At 26.3% G+C, this 16,346-nt stretch overlaps 1 protein-coding gene across 1 annotated transcript; it reads right to left on the bottom strand.

Annotated features, from left to right (window-relative positions):
* Nucleotides 1-282: 282 nt before the first annotated feature.
* On the bottom strand, nucleotides 283-9,410 carry LOC129614209 (GATA zinc finger domain-containing protein 14). The gene is made up of 8 exons (XM_055528662.1): nucleotides 9,123-9,410; nucleotides 6,962-7,058; nucleotides 5,118-5,317; nucleotides 4,889-4,946; nucleotides 2,753-3,016; nucleotides 2,275-2,701; nucleotides 583-724; nucleotides 283-402 (listed from the first exon to the last, which is right to left on the bottom strand). Exons 1-8 carry the CDS (start codon nucleotides 9,408-9,410, stop codon nucleotides 283-285), a joined length of 1,596 nt encoding a protein of 531 aa, XP_055384637.1.
* Between the last annotated feature and the right edge of the window lie 6,936 nt (nucleotides 9,411-16,346).

Below are 16,346 nucleotides of genomic sequence, written 5' to 3'. Positions count from 1 at the left end.
TTATTTCTATGTATAACATTTGAGTGTAAAAATTTTTAAAAAAAAAAATTAAAGGGTGTTTCTATAATAGCCTAATATTAATTATACTTCAAACAAAAATGAATTTAGGATTATGTAGTTAAAATTACCAATTTCTTAGTTCATAATTATATTTTAATAACTGCAACCCAGTTTATGACATTATCATTCCTTTAAAAATTTTATTATTCTCATTACAAAAAATTCACAAATTTTTAATTAAAAAAAATATTTATTTTAACTAGGTATAATTTATAATACTTTTCAGTGCATAGGATTTCTATAGGCGATTGCTTCAAGCTTTCGTTTCAGAACTTGATTATCCATCTCAATTTGGCGTTGTTGCTTCTTTCTATTGATTGCAGCACTTGTTTGCCTATTATTCTGTTAAGAAATAATAAGTATGTATATATAAAAATAAAAATAATGTATGTATATATAGTGTTAAAGATGAAGTAGTACAGCTAATTTATAATGCATTATGCAATTTTTTGGATTAAATTTGAACAAGCATATTATATCAATACAAACAAATTATAAAATATTTATACAATATTAAAATACCTTATACAGTGTTGTTTGTTTTTGTTTATTTCCTATTAAGCTTCGTGCTTCATATGCAGACTTCTGTGTTAAAATTTTCTTTAATAAAATTTGATTACTTCGATCAATTTCACGCATTCTTTCATTTGAAAAACTCAAATTTCTATTTTGATTTATTATTCTAAAAAATATAAAAAAGAGAAAAATAAATTTTGTAAAGTTTCTTTTTTGCAGTCAAATCTAGGGTCTTATCTACAGTTGTACATAGTAATAGAATTTTAACATATTTTTCTATATCAAATAAAATATACACTTTTTCCAATTGGAATTAGTATCAATCACAACTGAATAAGTTCACTTATTTACTTTTAAATATTTTTAAAGTGCGCTATCACTTGTATGAAAACAACCAACATGAACATTTAAATATCAAATGTGGAAATGAATATGTGAAGATGTTTCATTTTCAACTTTAAACGAAACGATAAAAAGAAAACTAAAATACATTTTCATTTCAAAAGTGTATAACATGTCATGTTTATATTTGATCGTCTTCTTAGAAAATTTTATGATCTCGAGAAGTGAATAACTGTTGATATTTAATTTTGTTACAAAAATTGGGTTAGTTATAATGTTCTTCAAGAATTCTTTTTTAAAACTACAGAAATAATATTGAAATTAAAATTTTTTTTCTTGGATTAGAAAGCGCTTAAAATTTTAGGTAATACTGCATTAATAACGTTTTTTTATCAAAAATGTTGATGTCATGTTCTGATAGAAAATCCTAGAAATTAATTTCTCTATAGGAATACATTTACATATATGAGAGTCTCAGAATCAGAGTGGCGAAAGCCACAAATAAAGCAAAAAATTTTTTTGCTGCAATTGGTTATGTACATCTTCTAAAATCAGTAATATTAGTTTCCAGTTTCGAAATAGCTTTTTTCCTATTTATTTTTCACAAAAGTACTTTTGCTTTTGTAAAAATTTTCTGATTTTGTAAAAATTTTATGATTTTTAAAAAGCAAAATGGCATAATCCACATTGTGGCTTACGCCACTCTGCTTCTGACCCCCTCATATATGCATGTGTTATAAGTCATAACTCCACGCGCAATTCCGCCTACACTTATGCCTACTATTTTTAAGGATAATATTATAATTTAAGAGTTTCATATTACAATTCATGTTTGTATATCAGGTAGCATATATTTGTAAAAAAATGATAGTAATTAATTTGTAATTAAACATGAAGAAACCTTTTTAAAAAAAGAAAATTCTAGTTTATTCAATTTCAAAATTTGCAAGCATAGGGAAATCATTAAGGTTTTGGTAATCAAAGTAATAAATTAAGAATGTTTCAGGGATCTTAGCGTTCGGAAATCCAACTGATGCCAGATTTTAAATGTTACATAAAAGAGAGGGGATATTTATTTAACCAAACTTCTTGAAATTTCCTATGTGAATTTAATTTGCTAATTGAACGAATTAAGAAAATTTCCAAGAAAATTAAAATTCCAAAAAGGAAATATATAATAAGAATCAAATTTATACTTTTCATTAATTTTTGAAAAATTTTAATTAGAGATACAAAATAAACTTTCATGTTGAAATTAGTTGCATATAGAACACAGAAAATTGATTACGGTCGTATATTTGGAAAATTGATGTAATAATTGCTATATGCGTGAAAGATTATTAATTAAAAATTTACCTTGTCTGAAAATCCGGAAGGCTCCGCTTATTATTACGGAAACTTAATTCAAAAGGATAATCTTCAGAGTTAAAACTACTTGGACGTTGACTAGAAATTTCCACCGAAAAACTTCCATTCTGACTTTTTGGGGATTTCTTAACTAAAGAGAAGTTTTCTACATCTTCTTCATTTCTGCTCTTTAGTTCAATTTTTGAATCTTCTTCATCACTTAGAGTATTTTCTAAAGTAGTAAATGATTTACTTGTTAATTTACCCTTAGAATTGATACTTTCTTGTGAATTAACGTTTTGTGCTTGCTTGGATTCACCATTATCAGTATTTTCCTTTTTCAATGAATTCTGAGAATGACTTGTTAAATTTGAAATATTTTCTCCTTCATTTTCTTCTTTATTATTGGAATGATCATTTGTGGCCATCTTACTTTCTTCAATAATTTCCTTTCCTTCAAATTCTTTTTTATTTTCTTTAATATGACCATTTTCAACATTTTGCTGGTCAACCTCATCAAAATTCTCATCTTCCGTAGTATCTTCCGTTAATTCATCAGCACTAGTTTCTTCTCTGATACTATTTGTTTCCGTTTTTGAAACAGTTTCATTTTTTGAATGCAGATGCATTTCCCCAATGTCATCGGAATATGTTCTTGGTTGCCTCTCAATACATACTTCAACTTCGAAAGTTCTCTGTATATTTTCATCATTGTTTGTATCTGTCGATGAACCAAAATATTTTTGTGGGCCTGCAATATGGTTAGTCAAGGTATATTGCATTTCAATATCCTGCAAAAAAAATTATTTACTTATATGTACATTAATATTAATATACAAGCAAATGTTTTCATTAAAAATTTCAATTGTATTTTCATATTGTGGAAATCTTATTTAAAAACTGTCTAAAATTTTCTAAGATCAAACCCACTACTTGCAAGCATATTACCCTCTAATAATCTAGAACTTTTTCTTTTTAGCACTTTTCTAAAAAAAAAATTGGGAAAAGGTGCTTATTAGTTTCACTCGTCCGTTCACTCGTCGGAAACGTCCGTCCGTCCGTGAACATGTTTACAAAACTTCTATAGCCTTGAAGATAGAAAGCTGAAATTTCATATGAGCATAAATCTTTACTGGAAACTTATTTCTGTAAAAGAAAATTTTTATCTATTTCCCCCCATTCAGAAGTCCCTCAAAACCATAAAAATACCATTTTTTAACTATTTATTGCAGCGAAACCATAAGCATTTTTTTATTTTGTAGACGCAGAACATTAGTGACTGGCTTCTTTTACAGTGGCATACCACATTTGAACTTTAAAAACACCATTATCTTTAAAATTTACCATTATCCAAAATCAGTTTTTTCCAAATATTTGGAATTAGGCTGTAGGAGTCTGAAATTTCAACAACTTTAAATAAGTAATAAACAGTTCATTTCGTTTGAAGAATTTTTTTTCACCTCCACCCCCTATATTGAAATAATATATTCGTATATGAGTGAAAGTAAATTTAATAACGTAGTAATAATCTATGTATTGTTTTTAAAAGCAGTGTTTTCATTTGTTGAAGAGAAAAGTGCTGCATTACAAGCCATTAGTTTAACCCAACTTAATTTAAGAATATTATATTTATTAGGAATATTACACGTATTAATTTTTGCTTCTATAAAAATTTTTTTCAGCTTAGTGTATAGGAAAAATTCGTCGTTAGAAGACGTTCCGCTAGGAAGTTTGTTCTATAGTATAAAATTTCTCCATAACCATTAAGTGCCAAATTCTAAATCTAATTCAAACTATCGTTTTAAATATTAGAAATTCCATTTATACCCAAAAATTTAAAAATTTTTGTAAACAGTGGTTAGTAACATAATATACATATGTATATGTTTTTCTGTACAAACAAACAAATACAGGTTTTTGTGAAATTTTTTAAAAAATTTTTTAAAACAACATTTTGTACAGGAAAATTAGAATCTTCACAAAACTATATGGAAGTCGATCATCCTAATTCTTTCAAGTATTTCTGCGCCTTAAAATTAAAAATCAAAATGTAAGTCTTTATTAAACTTCATTAATTTTAAAATATCCAACAATCCATAAGAATCCAGTTCATATCTTAAATAAAAAATATTGGTAGAGCACTGAGTTGATAACGTTTAAACCATGCGAAATTGAAAGTATTAGTTTTCCACCAAAGAAAAACTTACGATCGACACATTTTCACAGCGTGTCACGGCTTGTTGGTCATTAAACTAAATTTAAATGTTCCATCATTTTTTCGATGGTCAGCTCACAAAAAACTCCCTTTGAGGACGATGGTAGGTTTTAACGTTTTCCAGAAGGCCAGACAAAAGTTATCTTGTTAACACAACGAAGTTGTATAAAAAGTTTTAAACAGATTTGCAATTTTACTAGTAAATAACATGCAAACGTTACTCCTTTAAAACAAAATATCCACAATATTTATTAATCCACTTTAGTATTCATTAGTCATAAAAAGTCCAATCCATTGAAATAATACAAAGAATTTTTAAGGGAAAACTCACTTCTTTTAAATTTACATGATGAAATTTCATTTTCATTTGTTCGAACTCTCGAGTTATTTTTTTGGAAATATCTGTACCATCATCAATATCTGATTCAATGGCACTTTCATCACTTGAACTTTCAACATTTTCGTACTTTTTTTTATTATTTTCTATATTAATATTACCATCATTAATGAATTTATTATGTTTTGATTTACTATTACAATCATCATTATCAAATGTTTGAGTTTGAGTTTGGTTTTTACTAGCACTATTAAGATTTTCAATATTTTTATTAGTGTTTATTAAATTTGATTTTTTTACATTCTTTTCAATCATACTACTACTGCTACTGTTATCCGATAGAATTTCTTCTGAACTATTTTGTTCACTAACATTATTATTATTTACATTTTTATTGTTAACATGAACTTCAACTTCTTCTTCGTTTTCTTCCTCTAAATCTCCGATATCTGAATCCGTATCGAAATCCGATTCATATTCTGGTTCTTCAGTGACCATGACTTTTAAAAATTAGTTAATATCAAGGATACTCTTTGTAAATGTTTTAAATTAGAAATATTGTTGTTTTTTTTATTTGTTTATTTATATGTCAATTATGATATTGCATTTCGTGAATACTTATAATTTAATATGTATAATATAAACAAATACGTAAATAACAATAATTATCATCGAATAATAAATAAATTCTTATTAAATTTTAAAATCCACTTGGTTTTTATTGATTTTATTTAACTATCTTTTTTATGTAAGAGAAAACTAGTTTTAAGCTATAATAGTAAACTTTTTCAAAGAATAATAAAGAAAAATTTTAAATTTAAAATTTGTGGGTAAGATTTTTCTAATTATGTATTATATATTTAATTCTAAAATCACTATATAACTAGTGATTACTGGCACAACTACGACGTGTATATTAACACTAAAATTAAATAACTGTTTTGCTTATTAAAGTTAGAAAGCATGCACTTTTTGTATTTATAAATACAACGACCTCTTAAAACGCAAACTCGAAAACAACTGAATAATTTTTTTACTGAGTTCTTCTTTATTTCTATTTTATTTGACTTTTTTTTGAACAGGTGTTCGTTCTCCTTACATACAATATGGACGTATTTTGCCACACCATATAATGAGGCTTTTATTTTATCCTTTTTTTTATTTTTTTAACATTATAGTATTGTTGTTTCTTTATTTAAGGAAATATTATATTAACTTCTTAGAATTTTATTAATAAAACAATTTATACATGTTACCAGTGGCGATATTGTTTTTGTTGAATGTAATGTCTATGTCAATCGCAAACAAAATCAAAGCAAATAAAAAATTTTATAAACATACTTATAACTTTTCAATATACAAAAAACAATGTAACTTGTTAAATAGGCATGAAATTGATAAAAATAATTTTAATAATATTTAATTTGGATCAAACCAAAAGCTCGTAAACTAACATATTTTCCTTGAGTAAGACAGAATACTTTTTGAAGAACCAAACTTTTATCTAAATCAACCGTCGGTAAAATTTTGGGTCACTCGAGTTTTTAACATTACCTACTTACAAAAAGAAAAAGTATTTTTCTTTCTTCAAAGCAGAACGATGAACAGCATATTGAAGTTGAATGGGCCGCATTCTGTCCATGGGCCACACTTTGCCGAATGCTAACCTCAATAATTCTCATTTATATAAGAATATTTAGAATATGAACATGTAATTAAAATAAATAATCATCCTATGCGTATATAATGTAATACGCCTATATAATCGACGAAACCGATGGTTGATCTGATAATAGAAAAACATAATAATATTAACGTAATGGTAAAACCTTCATGGGTAGTAAAAATTAGTTTAAGTTTCGGAAAAATAAGAAATAAAAAATTGAAAATTTGATAAATTTCTATAATTCGTTGTCTAAGAGAAAATCCATTTCCATACAAAATTTTAATTATCTAAATTTTTCAAAATCAACTACATTACTGCTTTTGAGTTTATAATAACAGTTTATTTGCAAACAAAAAAAATATTTCAATAATTAATTATTCTCTTAAAAAAACATATTTAAATAAGAAAAACAGTTATATAGGTAGCGTCATGCCGATTGAGAAAAATTTGAATCGACTCAACACTATCATGGTAATACAGAACACAGAACACATAAATTTAACTGGTAGCACCCATGCCATTTCTTTTTCCCGATCTCTTTCGATGTCAACATCCGAAGCAAAGGGATCGTCAATCTTAAAAGTGATGTATTGTAATAAAGTTTAAGTAATAATTAAATTATTAAACATAAGTTAGTTGTAAAATTATAATAAAACAATAAAATGTAGTTTTAGTCTAAAACAAAGGATTAATATTTCAATGAAAACACACCTTTTAAGAGCTACATATATTACTTAACAACAATTAAGTTTTGGACTTTTCAATCAGGCAAATGAAGCAATTAATCCAAGACAGCTGAGGGAAAAGAGAATTTATCTAAAATATATAAGAATTAATTGTAATTAGATCACCAGATATCAAAGTTTTCTAGAAATAAAGAAGAGTATGATATGATGTTCTTAATGAATTTTAAACGTAAAAAAACACGATATGTAAGTACATATTTGAGAACTCTTAGTTCTCTCCGCAAGTGCGACTTGTTTTTACTAGTTAAACTACAAATAAATTACCTAGTACAACTCGTACTTACGGAGAGTGATGAAAATTTAGCAACAAAAAGGCTAATATCCTAAAATTATAATCAATAGAAACTTTACAATTAGTTTCGTATCGACACTGAACTTATGTTACGGCACCATATAAAAGGTATAATAAGTTTAAAAAATGAAAATAAAACGAAAACCCCAAAAAAAATAAAAAAATTTCAAAAAAAACAGAAAATCAAAAAGGGTTTTCACCTAAATTTCATTCCATAACCATGACACGTATGAAAAATTTTTTTTTTCTCAGGTTTTTCTTTTTTTTGGGTAAATATTTTTATTTCTTTTTTAATATTTCATCTTTTTTTTGTTATTACCTTTGTATTATTTCAATATTAATATTAAGTTGGCTGCCAATTTACCTTTGGTTTTTTTTATTATATATTATAATTCAAAGATATATGTACATGCATGTGTACATACAAACATTCATATGAAAATAAACATGATATCAATAGAAATTATGGAAATCGATAACTAAAAGAGGACTTTGCTGTTTTAAAAAAAAAAAACGAAAATAAATAAGAAAAAAATGGAAAATAAATAAAATAAAATTGAAGTTAAATAAACATTACCCTATTGAAATGAAAATTGTCCTGAAAATAGGGAAAAAATAATTTTGAATCTTCGTTTTTTTTTCACTTCTTTAAATATAAAAAAAAATGTTTTCCTATTTATTAAATGAATGTAGTAAAAAACTAAATAAAAACACAAAAATTCTTGATTGCTGTTTCTCACATTCTGAATTTTCCCCATTCTATGTTCTCTCATTTTCAATAATATTGATTAAGTTTTCATTATGTATAGGTACATGACTCCCTTTTAATATATTATTTTTTATTTATTGTAAAACGAAAGAAAACATGAAGTTACGGTATTATTAGTTACGCTTAGTTCTACTTTAATACAGAACTCCTTGTTCCAGAAAAATTTTATTGATCTAACATGAATAACATACTTACTAAAAAAAGCATAGCATAGGGCAGATTACATTATATAATACCTCATCCTCTTTCCCTTAAACTTATGATAAACAAATTTTTTAAAATGTTATAAAAATTATTTTAACAGTGTAGATTATCATCACTTTAGCATTTGAAAGTGAGTTACACAAGATGTATATCATAAGGATTATAATTTAAGATTTTATTTAAAAAAATTTCGAAATTTTAATAATTTTTCCATAAAATAGATATGTATGTAATAAAATTTTCTATTAAACTTATTTCAGAACATGAGTGCATTTATGTCTACATAGTACTTAGTTTAAAATTTTAATGAGTTTAATATTTTTAAAAAAAAGTAAAATTAAAGCTTAGCTTTTTTTTAAGTTAAATTTTAAAATATTTCAATTTAAGGTTAGGAAATACCGTAGAGTTATTTGAAAGTTAGCCAAATATATCGTAATTTAACTATTCACTTCAAATAGATGATTCTATTCATAAATGCTGCCAAAAACGAAATTTATTTATACATACGAGTATACTGTATGTACATGTTTTTATTTTAACTTACAACTTTAAATTTAAATTGTCAAGTACGCAAGTCGAAAAAATTAAAAACAAAAAAAACTGAACTTACTTCATTTGATTTTTTTGCATTTTCTTCATCATAGTCCAACAACTTCAGGCGTTCAAGTTCTTCTGTTATTTGTTTAAATATTTCATCACGTTCGAAAACTTCTTCCATGATTTCATCTTCCTCATTCATTTTTTCAACATCACAATTACTATTATTAAATCTTGAAGACGATTCTATAATAACAATTTGTGTATTTCCTTGATCTCCAGTTAAGCATAATTCATTTTGTATTCTATTCTCTACAGTCTCATTTAATTCTAATGGAAAATCGTGATTTACATTGTCTAAATTGTTTTTTGGAAGCATTTTATCAGAAATATGTAAATAATTTTCAAGACCTAGGAAATGTGAATGTTGTTATTTTATCTATGATCGTTCGTTCACCTACTGCAATATTATTTGCAAGACAACTTTTTTTTTTATTTTTAATGTCGAAAATTGTATTAATTTATTATAAATTTTATTTCCTGTCATTATTTTGAATTTGATATGTTTTTAAGGCATACTATATGGTATATTTATTTATCCAACCTTATACTCGTATAGGTAATATTGTTTTAAGAATATATTTTAAATTTTACATGAATATTTTGACGAACTTGTATAAAAATGAAAAACATTCGGGATGAGAATGAGAAGCTTCTTGAACTTTAAAACGGGTTTACATTTTATTTTTTCGGAAGCTTTTCGAATAAACTGACTTTCAGGCCCGATAACCCTGACACTGAAAAAATTTAAAATTCAATTGAAATTTTTTGTACATCTGCATTCATCTGCATTCACCTACTTCGTAATTATAAATACAATGTTTTGGTTGACACTATTCACTTTTTCGCAAAACGTTTAAGGCACTTATTAAAAGCATGTTATGCAAACACTCCCATTTTTAGCACTTTTCCAAAAAATTTGTGAAAAAAAGGGCTTATTAGTTTCACTCTGTCCGTCAGTCCGTCTGTTCGTGTGTCTGTTTACAAAACTTCTACACCCTTGAAGATAGAAAGCTGAAATTTTATATGTACATAGATCTTCACTAGAAACTAATTTTCGTAGAACATAATGTTTACCTATCTCCACCCTCTAGAAGTTATATTCCCCCAAAACCCTAAAAATGCCATTTTTTAAATATTTATTGCAGTGAAACCATAATCATTTTTCAAATTTTGCAAGCGCAGAAAAGCAGTGGATTGCTTCTTCTGATTTACGGCATACTATGCTTGAACTTTAAAAAAACAAAATGTCCGATAAAATTTACTGTTTTATAAAATCCGGTTTTTCCAAATTTTTGATGTCGTTTTTCTCCTAAACCCCCGGTTGTAAAAGTCAGAAATTTTAACATTAATAAATAGTTCATTTCGTTAGAAGAAAATTTTTTTCCACCTCCACCCTCTCTCAAGTTATCGCTTCACGAAATTTGTAAAATTTGAATATTTGAATATTAGCAAAACCGCAAGCTTTTTCAAATTTCTACAAGTGCAGAAAGGTAACGATAAATTCTATTCTATTAAAATATTTATTTTTCTTAATTCACACAATTAACCCTTAAAATCGAGCATTATATTAATCCCTCTTAAAATTAATTTTTGCTTTATTTCAAAAACTGCATAAACCGTTCATCCCAAATATATGCAATCCTAAAAATAGTATCGTATATAAATGAAAAATTATTTTCAGTTAGGTAGGTATACGTATATTGTTTTTCAAAGCAGTATTTTCACTTATTGAAGGGAAAAGTGCTACAATACAAACCATTGGTTTGATCCAATTTTATTATATAGTGAATTTCAAAAAAAAAAACACTTTTATTTTACTTTTCATAGAAAGTTCATGGGTAAAATTTTTTTGCAAACAGGCATACACAGTCGAATCTTATGTGTATCAGGCACCTAAAATTAATCAAATGAACATGATTAAACAAACATCCTCAAAGATATAGTTTCATTATATACGTATTGCCTTTTGTGAATAGTTTAACTTTAATAGGGTCATGTGGGACAATAGTATAAATAAAGGATAGGTGCATGTAAATATCATACCTGAAAAATCTACATCATTAATAACAGAAATAAGACAAAACTTTATTTGCAAACTAATTGTTTAATTGCAAATAAAAACTATTGCTTTGCATTTGAAACTTTTGGACTTTCAAAATTCTTGTTTTAATTTCCACTTATTTCTTGCAATACTTTTTAAATATACTAGTTAAAAATAGAAATTGCACATAAATTATTTTCGACAAAGTGTTTTAAATGAAAGTTAATAACTCTTTCGTTGTACCCGTACAAATATTACATGACAGGTAAACATTGCCGAAGATATATTTGTTTGTGCATTTAACATCCCTTTATTTACCTTCAAGTAAACCATTTTTCAAAAAGATCTCTTTTTCCTCCACTAATGATTCTCTTTTTCCTTTTACTATAATGATTCCATTAATTTGTTATATTTACAATTTATTTCTACTCGTGTTGTTTACACACTTTTATATATTTATATGTATTATCTATAATATTTTATATTATTCTAATGCAAAACAATTTAAAAATAATTTCCCCTTCTCCCTTTCGCTACCCCTTCACTTAGCTAGCTAACTCAATTCATTAAACTTAAGTCATGCCGAATGCGGTCGAGCATAAATTAATATAAGTTGTATGTTTAATGCTTGAAAAAGCACTAAAAGAAAAATAATCGCACAGTTCGATGATGAAATCAATAAGCACGCGATAAGAAAAGCTCCTACATTCAAAATTTAAGCATAATAAATAAGCAAGTTCAACATTTTGATTCAAAAATATTTAGCCACCCATTTCTTGTTATTTCTGAAAATAAAACTACATAAGTAATTTTTTCATATTCTGTGTAACCACAATATTTACAAAAAAAATCTGATGTAGTCAGCACATAACCGACCGCAATGTGTGTTGTCTAGTCAAGTGAAAGTGTTACAGAATATTATAAAAATGTCTGTTAAATATTTGTTTCCAATTTTTAGGACATTAGTAAGCTTATTTTTAACATACCTACAAAAATAAAATGTAAATTTGGCTCTTAGTACAGTTTCGTTTTGTGCTATCCGAATTTCCTGAAATTCTCGCCAGTTAGTTTCGGTAACAACTAGAACTCAAATATCAAATTTCAAGAAATTCCATCACTTCGTTCTACGATATGGTAAAAAATGTAAAATCGGCCCGTAGATCAGTTTTCGAGCCCTAATCTTTCCAAGCCCTAATCCGAGCCCTAATCTTTATGTGTTCATTGTTTTAATACGAAGAATTTAAATATTAAATTTCAATGAAATCGGTTGATTATTTCTCCTTATATACGCAAAAATGTTTACTTGTCCCGTAGTAAACATCCAGTTGCTGACACCTGATTTCTTCCAAAAGTTAGGATGTTTCGCGGACGGTTGAGCGAAGCTTATGTATGAAATTTCAATTAAATCAGTTGAATATTTTCTTCAAAATGCTCAAAAATGTAAAACAGGCCCGCTAAAAAGTGCAGTTCCCCAGGCCTGATATATCCCAAAAGTTGATCAATCCGTGCCACACTCGAAATAAACTTACAAATAAAATTTCATCAAAATCGGCTCAGCCGAACTTAGGATACACGAGTGCACACACAGATCGACAGGTTGCTAAAAATAGTTTATTTACACTTGCCTATCATGGAGAAGTGCATTTCCACCGAAAACTCGAAATGCAAAATTTGTTGCCATCACGTAACCTACCTATTGATGTTTCAGCAGATCATAAACCCATGCTTTAAATTTAATATATGGTAAAATTTTTATAAAACAATAATTATAAATTTGTTGGTGCGATATAATTTTTTTCTCAATTTTAGTCCGAGCGTTTTTTACCAAGGCAGAACTTTTGTTCTAAAATAGTTAAACTTAAATAGTTAATTCATAAAAAAATATAAAAAGTAAAGTAGTTCTTATTAGAGAGAAAAGAAAGAAAAATTAAAACTAAAAAAACTGAACGAAATGAAATACAAACAGTTTACTTACAAAGGCGGATATGTCTGACTTATGCTTTTAATGGCATTAGTTTAGTAAGTTAAACGACGGAATAGATACACTATGCAACATTTGCCTGTGATGAGCGTACATAGGTAAATGTTTCAAGACTATGGAATGATATTGAACATTGCTCAATATTTTTATAGGACTGATGTATGTATCACATAATTATTTTCTAAATAATTTCTAGCCTAATAAATATAAATGTGTATGTATGTATAAGTAATCGAAAACATGGTAATCATAACTGAAAAAAATGAAACAAAAGTCATCTATAGGTCATGTCCAATAAAACATCAGGCTATATTATAATGTTTAAAATAGTATTAATCATGCTATTATATTCTGATTAAATGTATCTATATACACTTTCATATATATATTAACAATAGTGTCCGTATTTTGGAATAATTTTGTTAGGAATATTTTAAAAAACTGTGATGAGTTGTAATTATATTCGATTCAAGTAGAAAATCGGTTTAGCATATTATTTTGTTCCTATTTTAATCCGAGGACTATTTAAGTGCAAGTTAGCCAAAATGGATTCACCTCCAACAGGTTGGTACTTATAACCAAGCTGAAGTCAAATCTACTTGTTAGCTGGAGTAATTACGATATATAGGTATATATAGGAATTTGTACCCTTTTTTCATGACTCGATTAATACTATTTCTTTTTCAATTTTGTTACTAATTGCAAAATTATTTTTCAAAATTTAATATACACATACTAATTTTAAATTTATCATAACAGACCGCTGTCTTTCACCACATTTATTAGAGCATTCAAATAGCATTACCATAAAACATGTACCGTCTAATCGAAAAAAAATATTGTTATATGCATAATAATAACAAACAAATCGCATGCAAAACCTCATACAGTAATAGCAAAATATATCGAACCTGAAAGGAAAATCATTTTCCATAAATTACAAAAAAAAATCATATGACTGTTTTCGTCAATTTCACTGTGTTGGTGTTTTTGTAATAAATTAATTAATACATTCTAACAGTTTATGTTAAATAAAATTTATGAAAAAATGTAGAAGAAAAAATATTTACAATTGAGGTGTGAATAGAGTCCATACTTAAAAGAACTTTTTTTCAAATAAGAGCCCAGTTGTTGACACCTGACTTTCTCGACCCTGAAAGTTTTTGAGGCATTATATTGGTGGACGGGGATGTTATCTCATATTTCAAGCAAAATCTGTTGAAAAAATTTTTATAAAATGAATAAAAGTATAAATGCGAACCGTGGTAAAGGATTAGCTGTTAAATTGAATGCAGAAGAATAGGCGCAGAAGCGCATTTCCGTTGAAAACTGAACAAGTAAAATTGAGTGCCATAACAATTCCTCCTGTGCTGTATCCTCCTGTACTTTCCAACATTGCACGCGATGGTATTTCCCTAATGTTGAAATAATACTGAAAGCAAGTTAAAGAAAAGTGTAAGTTTTCCACACACCTCAAAATTTATGATATTGGCGATGTTATACTGTTATTTTTTAATTTTATTAAATTATCTCAATATTTTTATAATCACATAAATGTTTCTATGTTTTTAACTAAACAAATATGATCACGTGGTTAAATTTAATTTTTTATTGTTTCCAACTATTTTAAATAATATGTTTAAATATTTGCACGACATTTTCAAATAAATATGTACTCGTAAGTAAAACAACAAGAGAGAGATATTTTTAATGAATCATACTTAAACTTCAATTATGATTTTCATTTTCATTAATTTTAAAGCGAGATCAATGCCAAGGTGAGAGATTTTCAATTTTGTTGGAAATGGAAATTTCAATTTGCTTTAATTTTTTTTCTTTAACATTGAAAAAATCAGAAAATCAAAAAACAGTAAATAAAAAAAAGCATGAGTGAAGTGAGTAACGTTGAAACTGAAATTTTTCAATTTTTTAGTTTTACTTTGAAGTGCGTTGTTAAAACAAGTGAAACAATAAATAACAAAAAAAATAAATTGTAATAAAAAATTAAGTTAATTGTATCTACTAATCCATCTAGATATTATGACCGTATAAAATAAGCTTTTGTTTTATAGACAGAATTAATTTTATTTAATTAAAAATTTCAGTATTGTGAAAGATATTTTATGTGATTAAAATTAAAAATATATTTTATTATAACTTAAAAATACGAGTAGGAAAGGGTTTAACATCTGCAACCAGTGTAAATCCTTTATATTTCCTATAAAATTCTATATGAATTGAAATCGAGGGGATTTTTGAAAATTCACTTCTAACTTAAATTTTGAAGCATGTTCGATAAATCGAAAATACAAAATCTTTAAATTTTGTTGAATCTTTAATACAACAAATCTTTTTTAGAAATTTCAGCATGCTTAAAGTTCTAAAGTTCTAAAAAAAACACATAGAAAAAAGTTAGATATTAAAAATATCAAAAAGTAAACTAGTTAGTTGCTGTAATGATTCAAAAAAAGATTTTTAAGATTCAAGTTAGAATTTTAAGTGCAACTATCAAAAATCTTCCTACTAAAAATTCATATTTCGTAAATGTATTTTATATTGTAAAATTAAAATTTAATCAGATCACTTTTCTGATAAAACAAGATTTTATATATATAACAAAAAAAATTTTAATTGTTATCAACGTAAAATTACAACCAAAATTATATCTATATGGTTAATCGAGTACTCGCTTAATCTTAAACCTATCACTAATATGGTTGATCCATATGCCATTATACTGGTACGACATTGAGCGATTGCTTTTCATGTTTCAAATAAAGTTAAAACGCTCTTGTGTAATATTTAATTAAAGTCGTCGAACATTTGATAAATTAGAATTGCTACATGTGATATATTCTTTTTATTATATTGGTAAATTTGACGTTAGCATACTTCCATAGTTAACCATAATTAAGTTATTAAGCAGTAATAAAGCTCGTTTATTTTTTTGTCATTTCACACAATTAGGTAAAAATATGCTTATTAATTTTACTCCATCTCTTATAAAAATCGTTTTATAAAACTCTTACATTGTTGAGAATAAAATAATAAACTTTATAGAAAACACAATTTCCCTAAGGAGTAAAATTCCTACGCACATATATCTTCCTTTTTCCAATTTAGAGGCCCTAAAAACTGAAAATGCAAATTTTGAAAAATTACAGTATATAAATCAAAGGCATCAAAGATGTTATCAATTATTCATTCGATTATGAAACAAAAAAAATATA

This window comes from Condylostylus longicornis, unplaced genomic scaffold (genome assembly GCF_029603195.1).
Source record: "Condylostylus longicornis isolate FDR11 unplaced genomic scaffold, ASM2960319v2 ptg000004l, whole genome shotgun sequence".
In the NCBI taxonomy this organism is placed as follows: domain Eukaryota; kingdom Metazoa; phylum Arthropoda; class Insecta; order Diptera; family Dolichopodidae; genus Condylostylus; species Condylostylus longicornis.
This window is presented reverse-complemented; position numbering and strand designations above follow the sequence as displayed.

Coding starts and splice junctions, on each gene's coding strand:
- LOC129614209 (XM_055528662.1), bottom strand. CDS start 9,410: ATGCTTCCAAAAAACAATTTAGACAATGTAAATCACGATTTTCCATTA. Junction 5,318..6,961: donor ATTTATGTGTTCTGTGTTCT/GTATTACCATGA, acceptor AATTTTTAAAAG/TCATGGTCACTGAAGAACCA. Junction 403..582: donor AACAAACAACACTGTATAAG/GTATTTTAATAT, acceptor ATTTCTTAACAG/AATAATAGGCAAACAAGTGC.